At 39.1% G+C, this 21,677-nt stretch overlaps 1 protein-coding gene across 1 annotated transcript in view; it reads right to left on the reverse strand.

Moving 5' to 3' along the window:
- Robo1 (roundabout guidance receptor 1) overlaps nucleotides 1-21,677 on the reverse strand; it is a 386,707-nt gene that overhangs the window by 105,064 nt on the left and 259,966 nt on the right. The window contains exons 4-6 of the mRNA XM_059277691.1: nucleotides 11,921-12,041; nucleotides 11,453-11,591; nucleotides 9,233-9,360 (exon numbers count right to left, since the gene is read on the reverse strand). Coding sequence (XP_059133674.1) covers nucleotides 9,233-9,360; nucleotides 11,453-11,591; nucleotides 11,921-12,041 — 388 coding nt within the window. The remainder of the gene's footprint in view (nucleotides 1-9,232; nucleotides 9,361-11,452; nucleotides 11,592-11,920; nucleotides 12,042-21,677) is intronic.

Here is a 21,677-nt window from a genome sequence, read left to right on the forward strand (position 1 = left end):
ACCAGCATTTTAAATCTCTGTGCATATACGATGCAAATTACAAGTAATCTGACAAATCTTGAGGTTTTGGTTCTTTTTTTTTTTTTAAGAAGATGAGGACCGGGCGGTGGTGGCGCACACCTTTAATCCCAGCACTTGGGAGGCAAAGCCAGGCAGATCTCTGTGAGTTCGGGCCAGCCTGGCCTACAGAGCAAGCTCCAGGACAGGCACCAAAACTACACGGAGAAACCCTATCTTAGAAAACAAACAAACAAACAAACAAACAAACATGAGGATGATAACCACAGAAACTGCTATTGCCTGAGTACTTTCTAATCCAAGTTAACTTTTCTGGGAATTTCACTGCTAATTATCTTGAGTTATTTTATCTGTTTTTTCAACAGATGAGGAGACTAACACTCAGAAAAGCTAGTTAGCTTGCCCAGGTGGCAGGTAACAGGGCCTGCACTTGATTAACATTCACACACAGCAGTTTTGTAGCCATGGTGCTTAAATTCTTGTGCCAATTTGACTGGGTTAAGGGCTACCCAGCTAGCTAGTGAAAAAAAGTGTGTTTGGGAGCTATTTCTAGAAGAGGTTGGCATTTAAAACTGTACACTGAACAACTGAAAAACCTGTTCTCACTAATGTCATCAATTTAATGTGTCATTTCTCCTTCATGTTTTACTTAATACTTATGGCTTACTATTTATTTTATATTTGTGTTATTCTATGGAAATGATGCTAGACAAATAGTAAATCTAAGTAATATTTTTTTTATTCCGGTTCAAAATGAGTCATAGAAAGCAGCAGAAACCATCTGCAGCATCAACAAGGTATTTGACTAAGTAACTGTCAATGCAAGTGCCCTGCAGTGGTGGTTCATGAAGTTTGCCCTGAAAAGGAGAGCCATGAAGAGGAGACACATAGAGAACTGCCCTCAGAAGCTGACGAGAACCAAATGATATCACTGAAGCTGGATCCTTTGACAACTACACAAGCAGTTGGCAAGGAGTTGGCCAAGGTCCTTCGGCATTCTGAAGCAAAAACGGAAAGGTGAAAGAGCTTGCTATGTGGGTGCCTCATGAATTGACCCAAATTTTTCCTTAAAAATTGTCCTTTTGAACTGTTGTCTTTTCTGACGCTATACAACAGCAACGCATAATTTCTTGATGGGATTGTGACATGCTCTGAGAAATGAAATGAATTGTGTATAATGAGTGGTGTGGTTCAGTGACTGACCTGAGAAGATTCTCCAAAGCACTTCCCAAAGCCAAACTTACACCAAAAAAGGTCATGGTCACAATTCAGTGATTTACCGCAGGTCTGGTTCAGCACAGCTTTTGAGCCCAGGAGGAACCATTATGTATGAACTGTGCTCAGCAAATTGATGAGAGATGCCCCAAACTGTGATTCCCACAGCTCACACTGCTCAACAGAGAGAGTTCAGTTCTTCAGGACAATGCCCAAGAACATGTCATACAACCAATTCTTCAAAAATAGAGTAAGTTGGTTCATGAATATTTGTCTGCTGACCCTTTGTCAACCAACTATTAAGTCTTCAAGCATCTTGACAACTTTTTTTTTCAGAGACAATACTTCCACAACTTTCTAAGAACCCATCAAATCCCAAAGCATGAATGTTTATGCTATAAGACTAAAACAAATATTACTTATTGACAATGTTGACTGTAATGGTTCCTACTTTGATTGATAAAGATGTAGTTGAGCCTAATGATTATGATGTAAAAGTCATGTTCTGAAACTGTAGTTCTTTTTGTACCAACTTAAGTTAAAAAAAATATTGTAACGTTCACCGAAGGGAGGAACAAGCAGGTAGTTTGGCCCAAGAAATAGGCTTGGATCTTGCTACAGAGAGGTGGGAATCATGATAAGTTTAATGGAAGGTACTAACATAACTGGATTTGTGGTTTAGAGAGGAGGATCTGCAGAACATGAGTCTACAAAATAAAATGGAGACAAAGGAACCTGCTAAAGACCTGAAGTTTCACAGAGCAATGTCAGATACCTGCATTAGAGAGAAGCAAGAAGACAAGAAATACGGTGACAATGCTGAGAAATGTCTAAAAGACGAAGAGTAGACGTTTGTGCTTCCTGGTTCTGGGTGAGGACATGGGATAGTAAAGGATTTGACACCTCTCTAAACTGTGTCCTGAATGGGACTGTAGGCTGCATTTCCAAGGGAAGTAGAGGATCATGGGAAGCTGCCATGATCATGCTCAAATCTTTACAGTTCCACTGCTCTCTGCAAAGACAGAAGAAACGCCAAGGCTCCACTAAGCCTGACAGTGGCTTCACGGTTTACTAAAAGTTAGAGTTGCTCGCCAGTTCCTAGCTCACTGGGGCCCTAAGCAGTGGTCAATCACACACTGGAGCGCTTAAGACACTCCAAGTTTGACACGTGCAGTTCCGCATCAAGGAAAAGGCTCTAGGAAACATCCCATTAGTAGCAATTAAGTCAGCCCAAAGACAGCCTGGACTGTTTTTTATCCCCCTGCCTTTGTGTCTCCCCCATTTCATGTCAATCTCATACTCTAAAGAGCCCTTCCCAGCAGCTGTCACTGGCTAATCAATCCTAATGAGGATGTTCTTTTCTCCTTCATTATATACTTGCCATAAATACCTAGGAGAGGCAAAAGACAATATAATTCCGTGGAACAGAATAGAGCATATACCTCTTTGACAATTCGTGTTAGCATTGCTATTATATGCCGGCAATGAATTTAGAGAGATAGCAATACAATTTGTGCTACGTTTAAAATTAAACAGTGAATTTGAGAGGACGGCATGATTTTAGATCAAGGAAGGAAAATGGACAGTCACTTCTGAGAGAGGAGCTGCAATTTTACAGAATCTCTGTATCTGATCATAGAGTATCATCTGGATGGGCAACGTTTGGCACCTGCTTTTTTTTTTAACACGGATGGAAGAAAGGGCAGAAAAGCAGCCAAGTCTCAGGCATCGAAGAGTAACTGGTTCCTGCGAGAAGCCTGAGAAGTGTCCAGTGGAGGTACAAATGGAGATAACAACGTACAGCTTCCTGTGTCTGAGTGCTTCAGCATTCAGCCCTCAAGAGAAACAAGAGAACTAAGTATCTTTTAGTTCCTATTGTAAGAGAGATGCACAAAAATGGGATTAGATTTTCCTAATGGTTCAACTCAGGGAGATAAAAGGTGATTGCTTAGGAAATGGCTGGTGTGTGGACGTCTACATTCAGTTCAGCTTCCTGTGACTGATGGGACACAGTGATGGGAACATGATCATTTTGCTGATAGAGTCACAAATTCACTATGGAAATAAAATTGTGACAGTAATAAGAGCTGCTTTATCTGTGAAGTCGCGAAGAGCGTGGAAAGATTAATAACACCATCCAGTTTGCCCTGTTTAAGCAATGAGTAGCTCAAGCAAAAGAATCTTCCATGCTGAGGGCAAAATTGGAAATGAGTGAATTAAGAGTTTAAATCCTAGGCTGTCTTGTCTATCTTTCTTTTGCAATAGTCCTCAAAAGGGAAACGATTCTGAAAAGCTATCTCCATAACTGCCATTGAAGCAAGTAATTTACAAATTGTATAAGGTTTGCTAGAAATGATATATTAAAAGAGAAATATTTATTTTTCTCTTCATGTTTTAAAAGATGTTTTGAAGATGTACTCATGAGGAGTAACCAAAATTCTAACTCTAGCCAAAGGGAAAAAATAATCACCCACATTAATAATAAAGTCTTGGATTGTGACTGAAAGACAAATAAACCAATTTCACATGAGTATTATCTGAGTCTAAGAAGAACCTCAAGGCCCACCTGACGAGCAGCCATTAAACAATGTAATGCATTTCGATTAAGACAGTGAAATAGTAGGAAACAAAAGTCTTACCATGCTCAAATACCAAAGGGAGGCATAAATTCTAACAGTTTCAGTGACATAGTGTTTAAAAGCTTGGCAGAGTGCCTCGATGCATCTATTTTCCTCTGGTTAGATTTTATGTTTTATAGATATGTCACAACCTATAAAGTTGTTATAAATACTGCCGTAAATATAATTTCCTTTAAAGGATGGGGCTATTATGCGATATTAAGCACTTGTGTGGAAAATAATTCATTCCTATCAAGACAGAACTAACCGTCCTAACATTTGTAAATGAGACATTAGAGTTCAAACATTTAACAATAGCCTGAGATTGTGATGAACCATACCTTTTGTTTAAAAGGTACTAGCTTTTGTTTGGGTTTTTTAGGATTATACATTAAATTCTTTTTTTAAATAATTTATTTACTTTTACTTTATATACCAATTCACATTGGTGTTTTGCCTGCAGGTCTGTCTGTATGAGGGCATCAGATCCCCTGGAACCGGAGTTACAAACAGTTGTGAGCTGCCATGTGGATGCTGGGACTTGAACCTGGGTCCTCTGGAAGAGCAACCAATGCTCTTAACCACTGAGCCATCTCTCCAGCCCTAAATTAAATTCTTGAAGAAGTGTGTAGATGGTGTGTGCGTGCGTGCGTGCGTGCGTGCGTGCGTGTGTGTGTGTATAAGGAAACACATACACACATGGGAAAATAGAGATGCAGGCAAACATTGGGCATCCATTAAACAAGTACTGATTTAAAGTCACAGGTAGTAAATGTTACATAACCCCAGAAGATCACGGACTCTGCAGTCTGCATTAACTGACTGTTTTCTGAATAGGAACTCAGCAGAAACACTTTTCTACCTGAACTATTCCAAATAGGGTGGCTTCCTCCTTTTAATTAGTGACATTAAGAGCACAGCTAATGTGACATAACAAATATTGTTCTTCTGTAGTGGGTAGCCATTCCAGCTTTGGTCTGGAAGTTCCAACCCCCATTGAGACTTCGGTACCTATCATGCCTACAAGGCGGGGCCAAGGGAGGGCCCTGAAGATCCGAGATAGGGATGCATCACGCTCTCTTCCTGCTGGAAGCCCGGATGCTAGAGGTGGACCGAGGAGAGTTCTCCAGAGAACACCGCCGGACTGCGCTGTGTCTTTTCCAGAACCTGCCACCTACCTATCCATTCATGTGTAAGTTACTCACTAAATAAATCTCCCTTTTAGCTACGTGGAGTGGCCTTAATAATTTTACCAATATTCTTCCATTGGTCAAATTACTGTTGAGCCTTGAATCACATTCTGATAGTGAATTTCAATGACACATACAACTTGATATGAAAGTTAAAGGAACTCAGACATTGTTGATTCTTGATACTTACTGATGACCAAGTTACAGAGGCATGGCAGAATGTATTGCAGACTGCAACTTCCTGATGCCACCACATTTTATTATAATCTCTTTCTTTTCCACGTAAAATATGAACATATATAATAAATAATCTGTGCTCTGGTTTAATACAGAATTTATTTCGGCTTTAGTGTGAGGCTGCTACATAACTAACATGGCCTGTGGACCTCAGGTGGTGTGGCTGTCAGGGTACAGTGACATGCTCTGAAACACAGTGACCTGAACAGGCCACCCAAGTCTGAAGTGGTCATGAATATTAAGGAGTTTGGGAGGACGTTTTTTGTTTTTTTTTTTTTGTTTGTTTGTTTTGTTTTTTCCCATGGATAATCTTATTAGCCTCTGAACTATACAGAAATGCTCCAATATCACAGAGAGGTGGATAGAGGGGCTGAGAATATTAACATGTGTAAAGCTATCAACTTGATCAGTTAACAGAGTCAGAGGTGAGGTCCAGCACCTTCTGAAGAACACTCAGAAAATTAGTAAGTTGTGTCTCCAAATGGTCATAATATTCAGCAATCCACCCAGCGTCTACTTTATAAAGGCTCATCACAAGTGTAGCTCTGGCTTTGATGGCTGTAGCACAAACTTAGCTACTATTTTTGTGACATACACTCTCAAGTTCTGAAAAGTCCAGAATTGTACTGAAACCTTTTCAAGCCCTTTATGATTACTGTCATTTCATAGACTATTTCCTTATTCTTTTTAACTTCTTTGTGGAAAACAACACAGAGACAGATTTCTGTGCTCCAGTAATGAGCTCCCCAATCAGGTTGAGATATATATAGCAAAACACTTACAATTAGCATTTTTATCTAGTTCTAGAGTTTCCTATTTATTTTCTCAGTTTGTTTTATTTTATACATCTAAAATATTCAAAAACTATTCCACATGATGTTATTAAAATATGCAAATGGTACAACGATTATGGCTTTGCTTGCTTCCAAACACAGACCACAGACAGAATGAACCACACATCAGAGCCTCTCCAGCTCTGATCCAATGCAGTTGATTGTTGGCAGTTAGGACCAAGCCACCAGGCACTGCTTGGGTTGTCCTGATGATGCATCCTTGCTGTTTTTACCACTCAAGCAGAGGTCAAAATGCATACTCAGATTTCAGTTTCAACAAGAAATTTATTAAAGCACAATGTAGAATATCTATGTAGAAAAGCCAAGGAAGGTCTAGGGACTGGATTTAGTTCTGTAAGAGAACAACTGTCTAGTAAGGGCAAAGCATGAAGATGATAAGTAGCAAAACACACATACATGTGCACACACACACACACACACACACACACACACACTCACAAATGAAGAAAAGGAAGGCGAAAAGGAGGGAGGGAGGGAAGGAGGGAGGGAGGGAAGGAGGGAGAGAAAAGCCACAGAAAACTCCTAGACTCAAGTAAGGACTATCTGAGAGTGTCTTAATAGATACCCTCTAAAACAGGGCAGAACTGCGTCTAGGGGGTGTGACTCGGTGGTAAGAGAGGTACTGGGTTCAATCACCAAAACACAAAAAGTAAAAAGTAAAAAAGAATTTAGCTTTCAAACAATAAAGAGCAGAAAAAAAAAGAGAAATAACTCTCAAGTTAGGGTTCCTTTTAAGATACTGGACTTACTTTCCTCTGTATTGAAGGTGAAAATCAAATCACTACCCTTATTTATGGTGATTTTACCTATAATTTCCTTCCTGAATTCTGCAAATAAAATATTCACAGGTTGGCTAAGTGCTCTTCTTAGATCACTTTTTGTTGTTGATTGTTTGTTTTTCAAGATAGAGTTTCTCTGTGGAACAGCCCTGGCTGTCCTGGCATTCACTTTTGTAAGACTAGGCTGTCCTCAAACTCACAGAGACCTTTCTCTGCCTCCCCAGTGCGGAGATTGAAGGCATGTGTCGCCGCCACCACTCATCCATGAAGATCACTTTTAAGTGAAAACTGACTCCACTTAAAAAGGAATCACACGGAAAAAAATTACAATGCTCAATTCTTTGTTGCACCTACCTCTTGCTACCAAAGAGATTCAATTTTGATTAGATTCCTCTGCAGTAACTAATATTTTTCTATATTCTTCACAAAGCAAGAAAAAAAACAAATGTCTCAGGTTGCCTTCTTAGCTATTTTTGAATCAAAATGTTGCTTTTCTTCAGCTAGCATGTTAAAGCAACTCAACAGGGCTGCTAATGTACATATTTAATACTGAATGAAGTAATACAGTCTGGGCCACTCACAGATCCATCACAACGTCACAGAAAAACAAATGCATTTGAAATGAGAATGTCTAAATTCAGCCAGCAGGTTCTAGAGCTGCTCATTTGTTGCCAATTTGCACTGACATTAATTCAGGCTTGGGAGCAAGAATTTCCATATGGAAAACTTAAGGCTGACCTTGCTCTGGAATGGAGTTTAAACTTGCAGGAAGAAACCATATTTTGATTTCAGTGCCCACTATACACAGAAAAGAATGACTGCTGTTTATATTAGCACCAGTCCACCAGGGTAGAAGGCTTGGAGTCTGCAACATGAAGTAAGACACATTTAACTGACAGTGATAGACAGTTTTACCATCACAGTAGCCTGGAGACAGACACACCTTTTCATGTTCTATACGCATCCTGGCCACTTTTGCCTGCCTCTGGAGGGCTTTTGAACTTGGAATTGACATCGCTTGAATTTATGCTTTCTCTAAATGTAAAGCAGTGTTCTTTTCACACAGTTTTAGCCCGAGCAAGGAGTTCAAGCATAACTTAGATTAAGGAGAAGGAACTGAAGCTTTAGAAATTCAATGTTTGTTCTTGACTTTTCTTTTCCTTTTGTTTTTATGAGGTTGAGCTAAACACCCCAAAGTGGGACATAACTACTCTACAGAAAGGAAGGAAATAGTCTTCCTTCTTTTTTTTAAATGTGAAAAGCCCACAAGGCTCTTTTGTGGACATCCACTGTAGAGAAACTCTCTCAAACGCCACCTTTCTCTTCTTAATAACTTTAGAAGAGACAGCATTCAGAAAAGATGACAGCCTGAGTGTTGCTAATGTCAGCCCCAGAAACAATCTAAGTGGTTTATGGCCATATTCTCTGTTTACTGTAGATACTGGTCGAAACAGGAAATCCTTTACAGCAATCAAATGTATTTAAAGGTCATTGCCTCTCAAATTCCACAACAAAGAATTTCTCACTGGGAGGAAAGAAAAAGTTCTCAGGTGAGAAACAATGAGAAATAATCATTATGACATCATGGAGAAAGAGGTATAAGGATGAGGAGGAGGGGAGAAGATGTCGGAATTCTGAACACAGTGGTAAGCAGAGGAGCATCTGTAAACGTCAGTGGAAGCCACAGATGACTTTCAAGACATTTCTGCCATTGAATATCCTATTCACTTTAGCTCATAGACTCAATAAGAAATTTCCATCAATATCAGCCAAGGAGAAACAGAATTTATTCACTTAATACACTCGGACTATCTGTGTTGTCCTAGGCATTGTGGGAATAGAAGGCAAAGCCCCTAGCCTGTGAACAAATGTGACATTCTCGGGAGGTGGGGAGTACAGAATCCGCCTGGTATTGTAGTACAGTACACAACTCTCATCTGAAACACGACCTGAAGCAATGTAAAGCTTATTTTCTTTCTACAACAAAGATTTCATAAAAACAGCTACCATTTAATTAAAAGTTTAGGAGGACACTATATTTCAAGATACAGAGATTAAAGTATATTCTCCTTTGAGATACAAGTCATCATAATTCTGAAAATTTAATTCAATTTCTTCCAACAATTGTATAATATATAGACAATGTTCTGTTTGGATATTTGACATAAAATATTTAGATCAATAAGGTCTGTATTTATAAAAAACTAATAAATAGTGTATTCTGCAAGCACCAACATTGTATGTCTCATGATAAAACAAGTACACACACACACACACACACACACACACACACACACACACACACAATCTCCATTGCCTACCTTGAACTGTCAGAGTGGCTGATGCTTCAGCTTTCCCAACCATATTTTCTGCCACACAAGTGTATGATCCCATGTCACCAGCCATCACCTTCCGAATTTTCAAAGTATGATCATCTCGGATTTCATATCTGATGATATAATAAAAGAAAGCAAAGTTCTGTGGTTTTCTTCTTGGAAGATCACATCATTACAACTATGCATTAGATATGATCTAGGTATCAGGTAATAGACAGCCAATCCCTCAAAACAATTAGAAACAAAGCGTAACGCATGGCTATCCTGAAAATTAATTCAATTTCTAAAAGAACAATTATTCATTGATCTCCTCAAGCTACTGTGCTCAAATTAAACTTAAATGGCATGGGATGGACCATTGATTAAATCCCAAATATAAAGGTTTTATATACATTTGAACCTTTTAACTTCTAACAAGAAGGTTATGACTCAACAGATACTATTTTGTAGATGGGAAAACTGAGGCACTAGAAGAAGAGGCCCCTTGGTCTTGCTCCTCAAAGGCTTAGTGCTAACATTTAAACTGACACCAGATACGTCATCCACTGTGTCAGTTGACTTTCTCTCCATTCGGGAACCTTAGCTTCATTTACCTGCTAGATCAAAAGCAAAACTTGCCTCTCTTCTGTTAAAAGCACAGCAGCAGTGTAGCCTCTACCCTTAACACAGTAACATCTACTGTTGTAGTTTATTTCTGAATATTAACCCTGCCCATCCTAACCTTTTGTGGCTTAGTAATGTCATGCAATGTGACCTGAAACTCTTTACTGCATGCATCCCCTCATCATTTGGTCTCAGCATCTCCAGTCTGACATCACATAAGTGCTTAGCAGGTACTCTGAGCATGAGCTATGCTGAATATTTCCAGCACATCTCTGTCTATGCTGCAATGGTCCATATCTGCAACAGTTTACTCTGCATTCCAGTGCACATATATACATATATGTGTGTTTACATGAATATATATGTATATATATACATACATGTATATATCCCTCTATATATTTCAGCCCTTGCATATGGTTCCTTTTCCTTTGAGCAGTTTCTCCTATTTTCTACCTATCTATATGACAAAATGGCTCGATAATGTTATTATTAGGTATCTACTCATGCCTGTATTCTTCTTTAAGTTCCTTAAGCATGGACTGTCCATCCTAAAGCTACAATGCTGACACTTAGCAAGGACCAAAAACATGCTGCTGACAGAGTGAATACCTGAGAGAATATTCTAGTGACAAGACCAGAACGTTCTACATCACCATCTCATCATCAGTGCTCCCTAATGCTTAGATCTCTGTTCCTCTGCTATTGAAGGATTTAACAGACAACAAGAAATTCTGACTTCTTAGCCTTTCCAGGTTATACTACAGCTAATAAAAAGGAAGTCAAGTATTTAATTGGCTCACAGTTCCATGTTTAATGCTGTGTCTATTTTCCTTTCCCATGTACTCCTTTGCAAAAAGTTGGCATTAAATTTGGCCGAGTGGAAGAGAAATCTATTTAAAGAACACTGTAAGTAAAAGCTACGGTCACAGATAGATGCTTCTGAGAGATTCAGACACAAGCCAGTACCCCCTGATTCTAATCATCTCTAGAGTTCCAGCCTGACTCTGGCCACAGACTCAATAGAAGTTCTTGTGATACAAATGCATCATGATAAGTATATTATAAGTCAATAATATCAGGAATCCAAGAGTTATTTCATACACTTAATTTCCCATATCCTAGCTTGGCCCCACAGTACACTAAAGAGTGCTGATTTTTGTTTGTTGTTTGTTTCTCCTCTGATCATGGGAACTGTGGCTCATTGCTGCAATCCTGGATTGAGGACACAACATCACTTATCACTAGCCCTGGGGAGGATTATAATTTGAAGTATGGGTTGTTCAACTGTTTCATGAAGTAAAAACTGAAAGCGATGTTATCAGAAGTGAGCATTAGGACACAGACTAAGGACAAGTGTGGCCTGATTCGAAAGAGAAATTCCAAACTGATCCATCACATTGTTTTGTTTGTTTGTTTGTTTTGTTTTTTGAGACAGAGTTTCTCTGTGTAGTTTTGGTGCCTGTCCTGGAATTCACTCTGTAGACCAGGCTGACCTCGATCTCACAGAGATCGGCCTGGCTCTGTCTCCCAAGTGGAGGATTAAAGGCATGTGCCACCACTGCCTGGCGATCCATCACATTGTTAAACCCCCATACGTACCTGGATTTAGGCAGCTCTCCATCATCTTTCCTCCATCGAACCGTAGGCACGGGGTCTCCTCGGGCCTCACATTTAAATTCTGCACTGTCATCCACAGTTACTGCCAAATTACTGGGTCTCTTCACAAATGATGGTCTCTCTGGAAGATGAATGAATTGAAACCTCCTTAGGATGTTCAGTAAGGACAGATCCATTTATTCCACACAGTTGCCTACTTCTGTACACCTCCCACTGTGTTCTCTACTTATGCTAACCTCGTATCTTTGAATACTTTATTTCAAGCTGCTTTCCTGATTCCTTCTCACCCTTCTCTTTTCCCCCAAGATTACTGGTCTATCCTTCTCCCTTATGGAAAAGGTTACACAGTTTGATTAAAGTTGATATTTTTTCCTTTGTATAAAAATAGAAGATGACAATGATGAGTATGTTCTACCGGGATTAGATGCCATTAGATAAAAGTACACTCACCTAAAACAGTGAGCTCTGCAACTTCACTCTCGCGTTCGCCCACCATGTTGGTGCCAACACAAACGTACTTGCCAGCATCGCTCTTACGGGTATACGTGATCATGAGCTTTCCGCCTCGTATCTTCAAAAAAACCAAAACAATCGACACGGATATTATTAAAATGTCTATAACTGGTAACAGAGTTGAGATCTTCATAAATAAAGGTGACTTTCTAACCAAATAAATCAAAGCATAACTAAGCAAAACTGTTGGTGTATACAATTTGCTATATTTATTAACAGTATCCTTAAACAAACTTAATTCCAAATAAACAATATGAAAGAAGAAAAACACTTTATTTACCTATATATTTGGTAAAGTCTCACTCACTCTAAGTGTTAATTTATATTTTAAATCAACTGAAACTTTCATATTTTTAATTAGGTGCAAATCACAAACATTAAATGAAAAAAAGAGTTAAGTTGAAAAAAGGGTAAATTTTTAAGAACCATAGGAATATAATCAATATACAAATATGTATCAGCTACAAGTGATATAAATATTCATATTCTAGTATTACTAAGCACAGAAAAAAATGTCTCTAGATAGTTTGCTAGAACTGCTTTGAAGGAAAATATCTTACTTGTCAATGCATACTAACATCTTCCTTTTGATAGCAGAGTTTTTCCCTCCAATGTAGTTTTTTTTGAAACGTGAGGAGCACCAAGTATAATGAATAGTCTTTCCCCAAATCACCCAAGAAGTCACAATGAACAGAGTAACAATCCCTTCTCCTTCCACTCCTCCCGATGGAGTCCTCCAGTCTCCTTCCCAGCTCTGTAGCAGATCACTTGCTGCAGTCCTCCCTTCCCTCCCTGACCCCACTTCCAGTGGACAACACAAATCTTCTCCTCCAACTTCAGGAGACAGCCAGACACACCACAACAGAAACGCTAGAGCTAACTGAAGTCATAAACCAAATGGACCTAACAGATACCTAGATCCGTAACATTTTATACCAATAACATTTCACCCAAACACAAAAGAATATACCTTCTTCTCAGTACCTCATGGAATCTTCTCCAAAATTAACCATATACTCCGTCACAAAGCAGGTCTCAACAGACACAAAAACATGGAAATACCACCCTGCATCCTATCTGACCACCACAGATAAAGCTGGATATCAACAACAACAGAAACTAGAGAAAGCTTACAAACTCATGAAAACTGAACAACTCACCACTGAATGAAAAATGGGTTGAGGCAGAAAATAAAGACTTTCTAGCACTGAATGCTAATGAATACACAATAACCCAAAAACGTATGGGACATAATGAAGATTGTCCTAAGAGGCAAGTTCATTGCCCCAAGTACCTACATAAAAAAGTTGGAGAGATCTCATATTAGTAACTGAACAGCACATTGGAAAGCTCTAGAACAAAAAGAAGAAATCACACCCCAAAGGAATAGACCACAGAAATAATTAAACTTAGCTGAAATCAATAAAATAGGAAAAAGAATCAATGAAAGGAAAAGTTGGTTCTTGGAAAAACTCAGTAGGATTGACAAGCTCTTATCCAAATGAACAAAAAGACAGAGAGAGAGAGAGAGAGAGAGAGAGAGAGAGAGAGAGAGAGAGAGAGAGAGAGAGAGAGAGAGAAATACCCAAACTTACAAAATCAGAAGTGAAAAGGAGGACATATCAACAGACACCATGGGAATCCAGAGGATCATAAGGACATATTTTAAAAACCTATAACTCCACCAAATTGAAAAATCTAAAAGAAATGGATAATTTTCTATATACATATTTCTTATCAAAGTTAAATCAAGATCAGATAAACAATTTAAGCAGCCCTATAGGCCCCATTGAAATAGAAGCAGTGATTAAAAACGCCTACCCCCCTCCAAATGACTATTGCCAAACTGCTTTAGTGTAAAATTCTACTACAATTTCGAAGGGTAGTTAATGGCAACATTCCTCTATTTATTCCACAAAATAGGTAACCCAGAGCCAGAAAGATAAATATGATAGGCATTCGCCTATATGTGGATAGTAGCTGTTAAGTTAATGATAACCAAGCTATCATCACAGAACCACAGAAGTCAGGTCTAAAGTGAGCAGCTAGGTGGGGGTGGGGGCAGATAGCTCTCCCAAGGAAGGGGAGATAGGCTAATTATGGATGGATGGGAGAGATGGCAAGAGATAGAAAATGGGAGAGACAAGCTAAAATTAAGGGCCATTTTATGGATAGTACAGAAATCTAACACATATTCTCATTTTGACAGTACGCTATTAGGTAAAGGAGCCTCTTATGACTCTTGAGTGCCCGAGAACCTGCCAAAATGTCTAACAAGAAGTAACATTTTTGTTGGAGGAAAGAGATTTGTCTAGTAAGCAAGTTGGAACAGGGCTGAGATTTTGAGCAGAGTCTGTCTCTTTGACTTTGTGAGGGGCACTGGGGACAGTATATATACAATTTATAGCTTATTATTATAATTACTGTTTAACAAATTTGTGTTTAATAAGCTTGAGTTCTTGAGATTGAGAACCAGTATGATATCATAAAATGACGACCCTCCTAAAAAGATATACTGCCCCTTTTATTACATGCTTGTGTTGAAATACTCACATGAGCAAGTCTAAAATTGAGGGGAACAGATTCATTTCAACAAAAGGGAGAACAAACCCCTCCCTTACTGAAATGAAGGACCTGAGGCGTACTCTGTACATCTTGTTGTTGATTCTGTAACTATGGACAACTTGTGGGGACCTTCCTCTCATGCTCAAGAGGCTAACTTTAAATGACCTTGCATACTTAGGAGAGGAGTTTCATTTAAGAAGACATAACACAAACAATATTAGATTAACGTAACAGGAAAAAGGAGTAAGCCAACAAATGTCTTCAACATTCCCTTTCATCAGAAAGTCAATAAGTCACCGTGCTTATCTACAACAAATATAAGGCTTTGAGAATAATTTTAAAATGCAAATATCTAGGAAAATGAGAGCCAATGGATGATAACGTAAATAATTTCCAAACACAAAGATTTATTTCTACAGTTTTCATACCATGCAGTATTTATTTACTTTTACAATTTTTAAATCCTTGGGATCTTAAATCAACTTGATTTTGTACACATGGGACATCAATTAACATTATCTATTACAGCCTGATGTTATTCTATTTTTGAAAGATTACATACAAATGGAGGAGGAGGGGAAATTAACTAACAAGAATTATGGGGGAGATGCTGGGAACGTCTCAGTCATGGAATAATTCCAGCTGTGAGGGAATGGGAGGGAACAATAGCTGAGGTGAAAGAACACTGGAAGAAAGCTGTAAGCGCTGAAAGACTTTCTGCTATTCACCATGTTATACAATTCTAACTACAGTAAGTTCATTTATCCTGCAATAGAGTTTACAGTGTAGTCAACAAGGAGAGCTGCTTTGTTAGCATAGAGTGATGTTTCAGTATTGAATATTAATAGACAAACTAACTGTTCCTGTCTTATAAACATGTACTTTACAGACTTTAAAAAAAAATACAATTCAGTTAGATACAGGTAATTCGTAGCCTTTCTAGGTTGCCATCCCTTCCTCCCAAATGATGGGGACAGTCATCCTTCTGCCTCGCTGGGGGCTGCTACAGTATCTGAAGACTGACTTGGTTGTCAGAACCAGCACCAAGGAGCAGTGCCAGTAGTCACCGGACAGGCCAGAGATATTGCTAAAGCTCCTACAGTACACAGTCATTCTCCATCTCCAAGAGTTACTCATTTCAAAATGTCAATGTTGCTGAAATGAAGAAGTCTTGTCCTAACTTCCTGGCTGTGAACAAGAATAAATACCAGCTTAAAACAAGCAAAGGAAATATGACACAAAATGAGATGGCATCAGAATTATTTATTCCACTTAAAAAAAAAACTGAGACTTTCCCATATGGCTATAAAAACCTCTCCAATATATAAACCATCAATCCCCAACAATAAAACCCTATTGGGACAACTGCATCGAAAGTATCTTTTTGTTTTCTTTCTGAGATAGGGTCTCAATATGTAGCCCTGGTCTGGGATTCACTATACAGACCAGACTGGCCTGGCACTCACAGAGGTCTGCCTGCCTCTGCCTCCCAAGTGCACCTGGTCCACACAGTATTTTATACTGGTTGGAAAGTCAGTCTAAAGCTCTCAAAATAGACTGCACATGGATGAAACTCTTCCTAGGTGCAGAGACAAAGATTGTTGAGAGGAGGTAAGTGACAAAACCAAACAATCCAAGAGTCAAAAAGAATGGAGGAACAATTACAGACTTCCAAGTCCACAAGCTAAGTAGATTTGGACATTATGGCAATGGCTACATTGAAATGGGGCTATGGGGAAGTCACAATTCTACTCTCTAGGACCACGCCTATGGAAAATACAGTGGTCTGTCATTTTCAATAGAAACAGAGACGCATTTCTACAGTACTCTCACCTTGATCAAATCAACACACTAGCTTTCAAGAATTCACTACCATCATCAGTCTGCATTTTGGGTTATCATATAAAAACACTCTAAGTGTATAGTGAGTTCCTACATGGAAATCCATGGTGCCCTTTTCGACATTTTCAAAAAACGACATTTCCTCTCTCTCTAAACACAGAGGAAAAATATGTCCAACACCCACAAAACACTATAAATGTGAAAAAGAGTGCTATTTAAAACAAGCTCAGATCTGCTTCTTGGCAGGTCTTGTCCTACAGCTGGATTTGACAGGCCAATTGTAAACCTATCAAAAACTAGTTTGTATAATGAACAGACACAATGTTAAACAGTGAACTGCAGCCGAGAGACTTCAATTAACATAATCCTGGGGAGAGGTGCAGCCCAACTTGCTAAGCCCTCAGACAATACGCTGGCGTCCCGCCTCTGTCAAAAATCCAAGGCAGGGTCTTACTTCCTCATCACCATGTACCTTACCAGCCCACAACAGCAATCACATTAGACATCCCCATTTCCATAAGCCCTAGACAGAACTTGGGGGGGGGGGTGGTCAGCTATGCACATACTTAATGAAATCAGAGCAAAAAGAGAGGTTCTGGTGGCCCTGCTCCTTTACAGGAAGGAGACACAGGAGGGGAGAGAAGGAGGTGTTAAAAATTTTAAAATCTCAAATCTCTTTAAACTTGATATTGTTCTTTGGAGTAGCCTCCAACTTGTAAAAGACGATGTTTGAGAGATACTCAGGCAAGGCAACCCTCCATGTGGTTGGCACACACTATCTTAATACCCTGGGAGTTTTCCACAAGAGAAACTAGACATGACTGTTTTCCTTGGGGGAGGGATCTTCTCCACGCACTTAATGATTTCGAAGGAACAAGAGGCAGTCTCTTTTCCTAACTCCTTTATCCTCACCGAACTGTCTCTGCTGAGTGACTACAATATAGACTATCTCAAGTGTAAGATGCGTTTTTCTCCACCAAAAGCAAAGACAATAGTTTTTATGCCATTATGGAAACCGGAACAATCACAGTAAGCATTTTTATTTCTAGTACATAAAGGGAAGAAAAGCTAATAATCTCTAAATACATAGGAGCACGTGTCTAAGAAAGGAAGGGAGGCAGGGAGGGAGGGAGAAAATTAAGTAAGATTTTTGGTCTGTCTGTTCTTTGCGTAGACAGCATACCCCGCAGTCAGCTTTTCCAATCAGAAATAAAGATGAACTCAACATGAACTCCTTGCTACCCTTCATTTTGTACCCTAAAGCAAGTCAGATGATTTGCAGTGTCTGTTACACGGGATTTTTTTTTTTAAAGACATCACCTCCTCAACATTCTCCATACACCTCTCAGTTAACATACTAAGCCAACTGGGGCTAATTAACTAGTTTGGCTACACAGAATCTTTTCTGCTTTTAATTACATTAACTTAATGTGACTTGAATTCAACAGACCAAAAAACGAAACCACTAATTATATTAAGGGCTTCAAAGTTGATTTCAAATTGCTAACCAGCAAACTGTCCTATAATTTATTCCATTTCCTTTAATAGATTTTTGCATTCAAAAACTTGGGTCCTTCAGAAATACCGTCTGAGAAATAGATTTGAACAAGAGAATAGAATACTGATACAGAACGCTAACACAGAAAGGTATTTTAAACAATACACATAAGACACACATAAATACCCTCATACCACTGAGAAATTGTGAAGTGCTTCATTTTCACAAATGTTCCAAAAAGACTGGAAATTGACTTAGCGAATGTCAAGGTCTTGGTAAGTGTGATTAACAAGAGAAAAAAATTCTCTAATGTACCTAGGCTTAGAAATGATTTTTTCCTTGTAAAAACTTTCTTTCTCACAGAATTATTTTCAGGTTATATGGCAAAGTCGTTGAGAAGTTTTGAATGACACTATCATTCTTCAGTGGTTGGGGACTACAGCAATACACACCATGGCCCTCCAGTGACAATAAGATGCAGGTAACCTAGATGGCTAGTTATTCACAATCCTCAGATACCCTGGGGCCATGTACAGGACATTCTTTTAATAATGTTTTTTTCATGGTATTTGTTGATTTATTTTGTGAGTGTACGTGGCACGTGGGTACATGTGGAAGACAGAAAAACCACAGGCATGATTGAAGACGGGTGCTCAGTCCTGGGAGCAGGGGTTTTAACCTGCTGAGGCATCATCATTCTGCTTTGCAGGATAGTCTCAAGAGGTTACCCAAGACTTCTTTCAACAGAAACACATGAGGGAGAGTCACACACACTCCAGCACCAGCACCCCCCCTCAAAAAAAAAAAAAAAAACCTCATACACACAAACAACTCTTCTCTAAAAATTGGCACCAAACCAATTTGTACAATAATTACAGTAACAATCATAAAATACAACTTAAAAAACGATACCCTGCTTAAACATGGAATATAGAAAAATGGGAAAGAAAATTATATCTTTTAATGGGTCGACAAAAGTCCTTTTAGGCTTGAATGCTGGGCAGTTCAGATGAAAGCATTCTTATCATCTAGCCCAAACTAGCCCATTTTTAAAAATTAATGCTAGGTGCACCGGATCTAGCCAATCACAATCTAGTAATCATAGTATTTCAGAGGCAGAGGCAGGAAATTGCTGTTGACTTCGAGCCAGTAAGTTGCAGGGCAGCCTAGGCAGCATGTGTAGACCCTATCTGAATATACTAATAAAAAATAGTAATAGTAATCCTAGTTCATTGCGTACTAAAATAAACAAAACAGTAATGGTAGCATAATTCTACAGTTCAAATGAGAAAAAATTGGGTAAGTATTCCAAAATGTCTCAGAGAAATGAAATATTGGAATCAATTGAAAGATAATTTAGGCAATTCTGCTCTCATAGAGTATCAGAACATACAGTAGTTCTTTTGTGGTCATTTTCCCTATTCAGATTCTGAAGAGAACTGTTCAAGAAGAACAGCTTTAATCAGGATGATAAAATTTGCTTAGTAACTATTATTTAGTATTATATGTAGGTCATTTATACTTCTGAATATACACAATATTGTTTTTCTCTTTGAAGCTTCAATTTAAAAGTCATTACCAAGTAAACTTCAAATTTTTGATAAATGTCCACTGTCAAAAAGCACCGACACACAGCTACTGCCACAATTACATCGATGTTTCCCTGCAATGTACAATAAATTTCAAGAATTCACTTGTACATAGTGTACGTGTGCGGATCTAATTGCACTAAATAAGACTTTAAATGACACTGGTGCCAGTGACAAAGGGATCCGAGGAAGCTCTCCAACCACACGTGTTTACAGCAGTAATAAGCCAGAGCCAGTCACATCACAGTCCTCCAGCTAGCAGAGTTGCTCCTAAGTTAACCTGCTCGTTCTAGTTTTCAGAAAACTACGACATCTCATTCATGAAAAAACAAAACCCAACTTTCATTTCTTCTCCCTGTGGCTATTTCAGTTGGGGCATAGGAGGCTGACACAGGAATGAGTGGAGGAGACTGAGAAGAAGGAGGAGAGAGGGGGAACAAAAAAGATGAATTGTTTAAAAGATTTCCCACTGAGGATTTTTGATGAAGAGATGTTCTGGCTCCGTGTAGCCCAAAAAGGCTAGTTAGGTAAAGTTGTGGTGTCCTCCTGACCAAACACAAAAGGGGAACAGCTGTGCCCTGAGATGGGTCAAAAAAAGATAATGGATGAATACTAATATTAATCATATTTTATTCTGCTGTAGGGTATAAAAAATTAAACCAGCCAGGTTTCAATCTCATTAAAAAAAGAAAAAAGAAAACATTCAACTTGATAGTGAAAACTATCCATCTTTATTCTACTAATTCATTGGCATTGTCTATTTCATTTCTCACAGCCTATTTAAAGTGTAAATAGTGCTCCTGGGAATTGCACACACATGCAAAATAAACTTTCATAACAAAAGGCCTGGCCACAGCATATGCACGGGACGGAAAATATGAAAACAAACCGGAAGCAATCACATCATCTTTCTACATTTAATCTCCTGACATAAGAAGGGTAGCATCCCAAAGGGGAGGGGGAGAACATAACGTGTAAGTCATCAGCTTATTCTCTTCAGAGTAGAATCAGGGAAAGCGGGCAATTAAGATCTTTTCATTGGTGTCCTATATTTGCCTGAGCTACAGACATACAAGAGCGCATGATCCAATTTCATTTGTTTGCTGGTACACTTTACCACGCCGTTTGAAAACCAACATGATTTCAGCCAGGAGCTTAAACACACTTGATCATCGGAAAGGAGCAACAAGAGACTCATGCAGAAAAAGCAATTATCCCAGTGGGAGCACGTGGCTCTCCACACAGCTTGGGGGACTGCCAGCTGAGAACACGGGCCAGGGAGAATTCTGTCTAGGACTGGGGGCAGCTGCCGTTCTCTGCCACTTCCGGCTCTTAGGAAACTTCACTGCTTCCTCCTAGCAATTTCAAAATTGGTAGTGGGCTGTTCTGTAGCAGCAGAAGGGCACCTATGATAATTTGATGACAGACTTCAACTAGCCTCGCTAATTGCAGGCAAGTGGGAGGCACCCTGTGGAGACACAGTTAAGTTAAAGGGAGAGGATGATTTTCATTGTGAGGATAAATGAGGACCTTTCTATATGGTGCGAGTATGCCACCAGAGAACCTACTCGGGAGGCTTTATTTTAACAAGGAAATGAAGAAGAAACATGGGCTTCTCAATGCCTACCTAGTTTGCCTGCTTAAGTGGGGCTCAAAGACGAAATGAAGACTTGAATTTGGCATTTTCTCTTGAAAACCCATTTTCTCCGGCCACTATAGTATGGACCCCAAAGCAATCAAGGGAGAAAGCCCCCTCTAATTTATAATATTCCAAACTCCAGCCAGCAACTGAGGACTGCTGATGAAATGGAAAGCGGATGACCTAGCACAGGCTTTTAGCTGATTTTCAAGGTGTCTGATTCCAAGCCATTTAAACTAGCACCCCAAAGTGAATCCCGTAAAACGCAAGCAATATAAAGAGTGGTTTTGTCATAAAGTAGCCTTTGCAAGCTGTCCCCTAAAAGCAAGGGAGCCGATAGGCTTTTACCTCTATGAAAATTCTAGGCAGATTACATGGTAGTATTCAGCTTGGATATGAAAAATTAATTTAGCCCACAGCTATTAAACTTAATGTATTATTTCCTTCACAGGTCTCATGAAACAATGTCCTGCTGTTTTAAAGGTAAAAACAAAGTCTTATGGGCAATTTTCACTCTCCCACAAAACCAGGTTCGCTTTTTATCACCACATCCAGCCATCT

The sequence above is a fragment of the Peromyscus eremicus genome, chromosome 12 (genome assembly GCF_949786415.1).
Source record: "Peromyscus eremicus chromosome 12, PerEre_H2_v1, whole genome shotgun sequence".
Classification (NCBI taxonomy): domain Eukaryota; kingdom Metazoa; phylum Chordata; class Mammalia; order Rodentia; family Cricetidae; genus Peromyscus; species Peromyscus eremicus.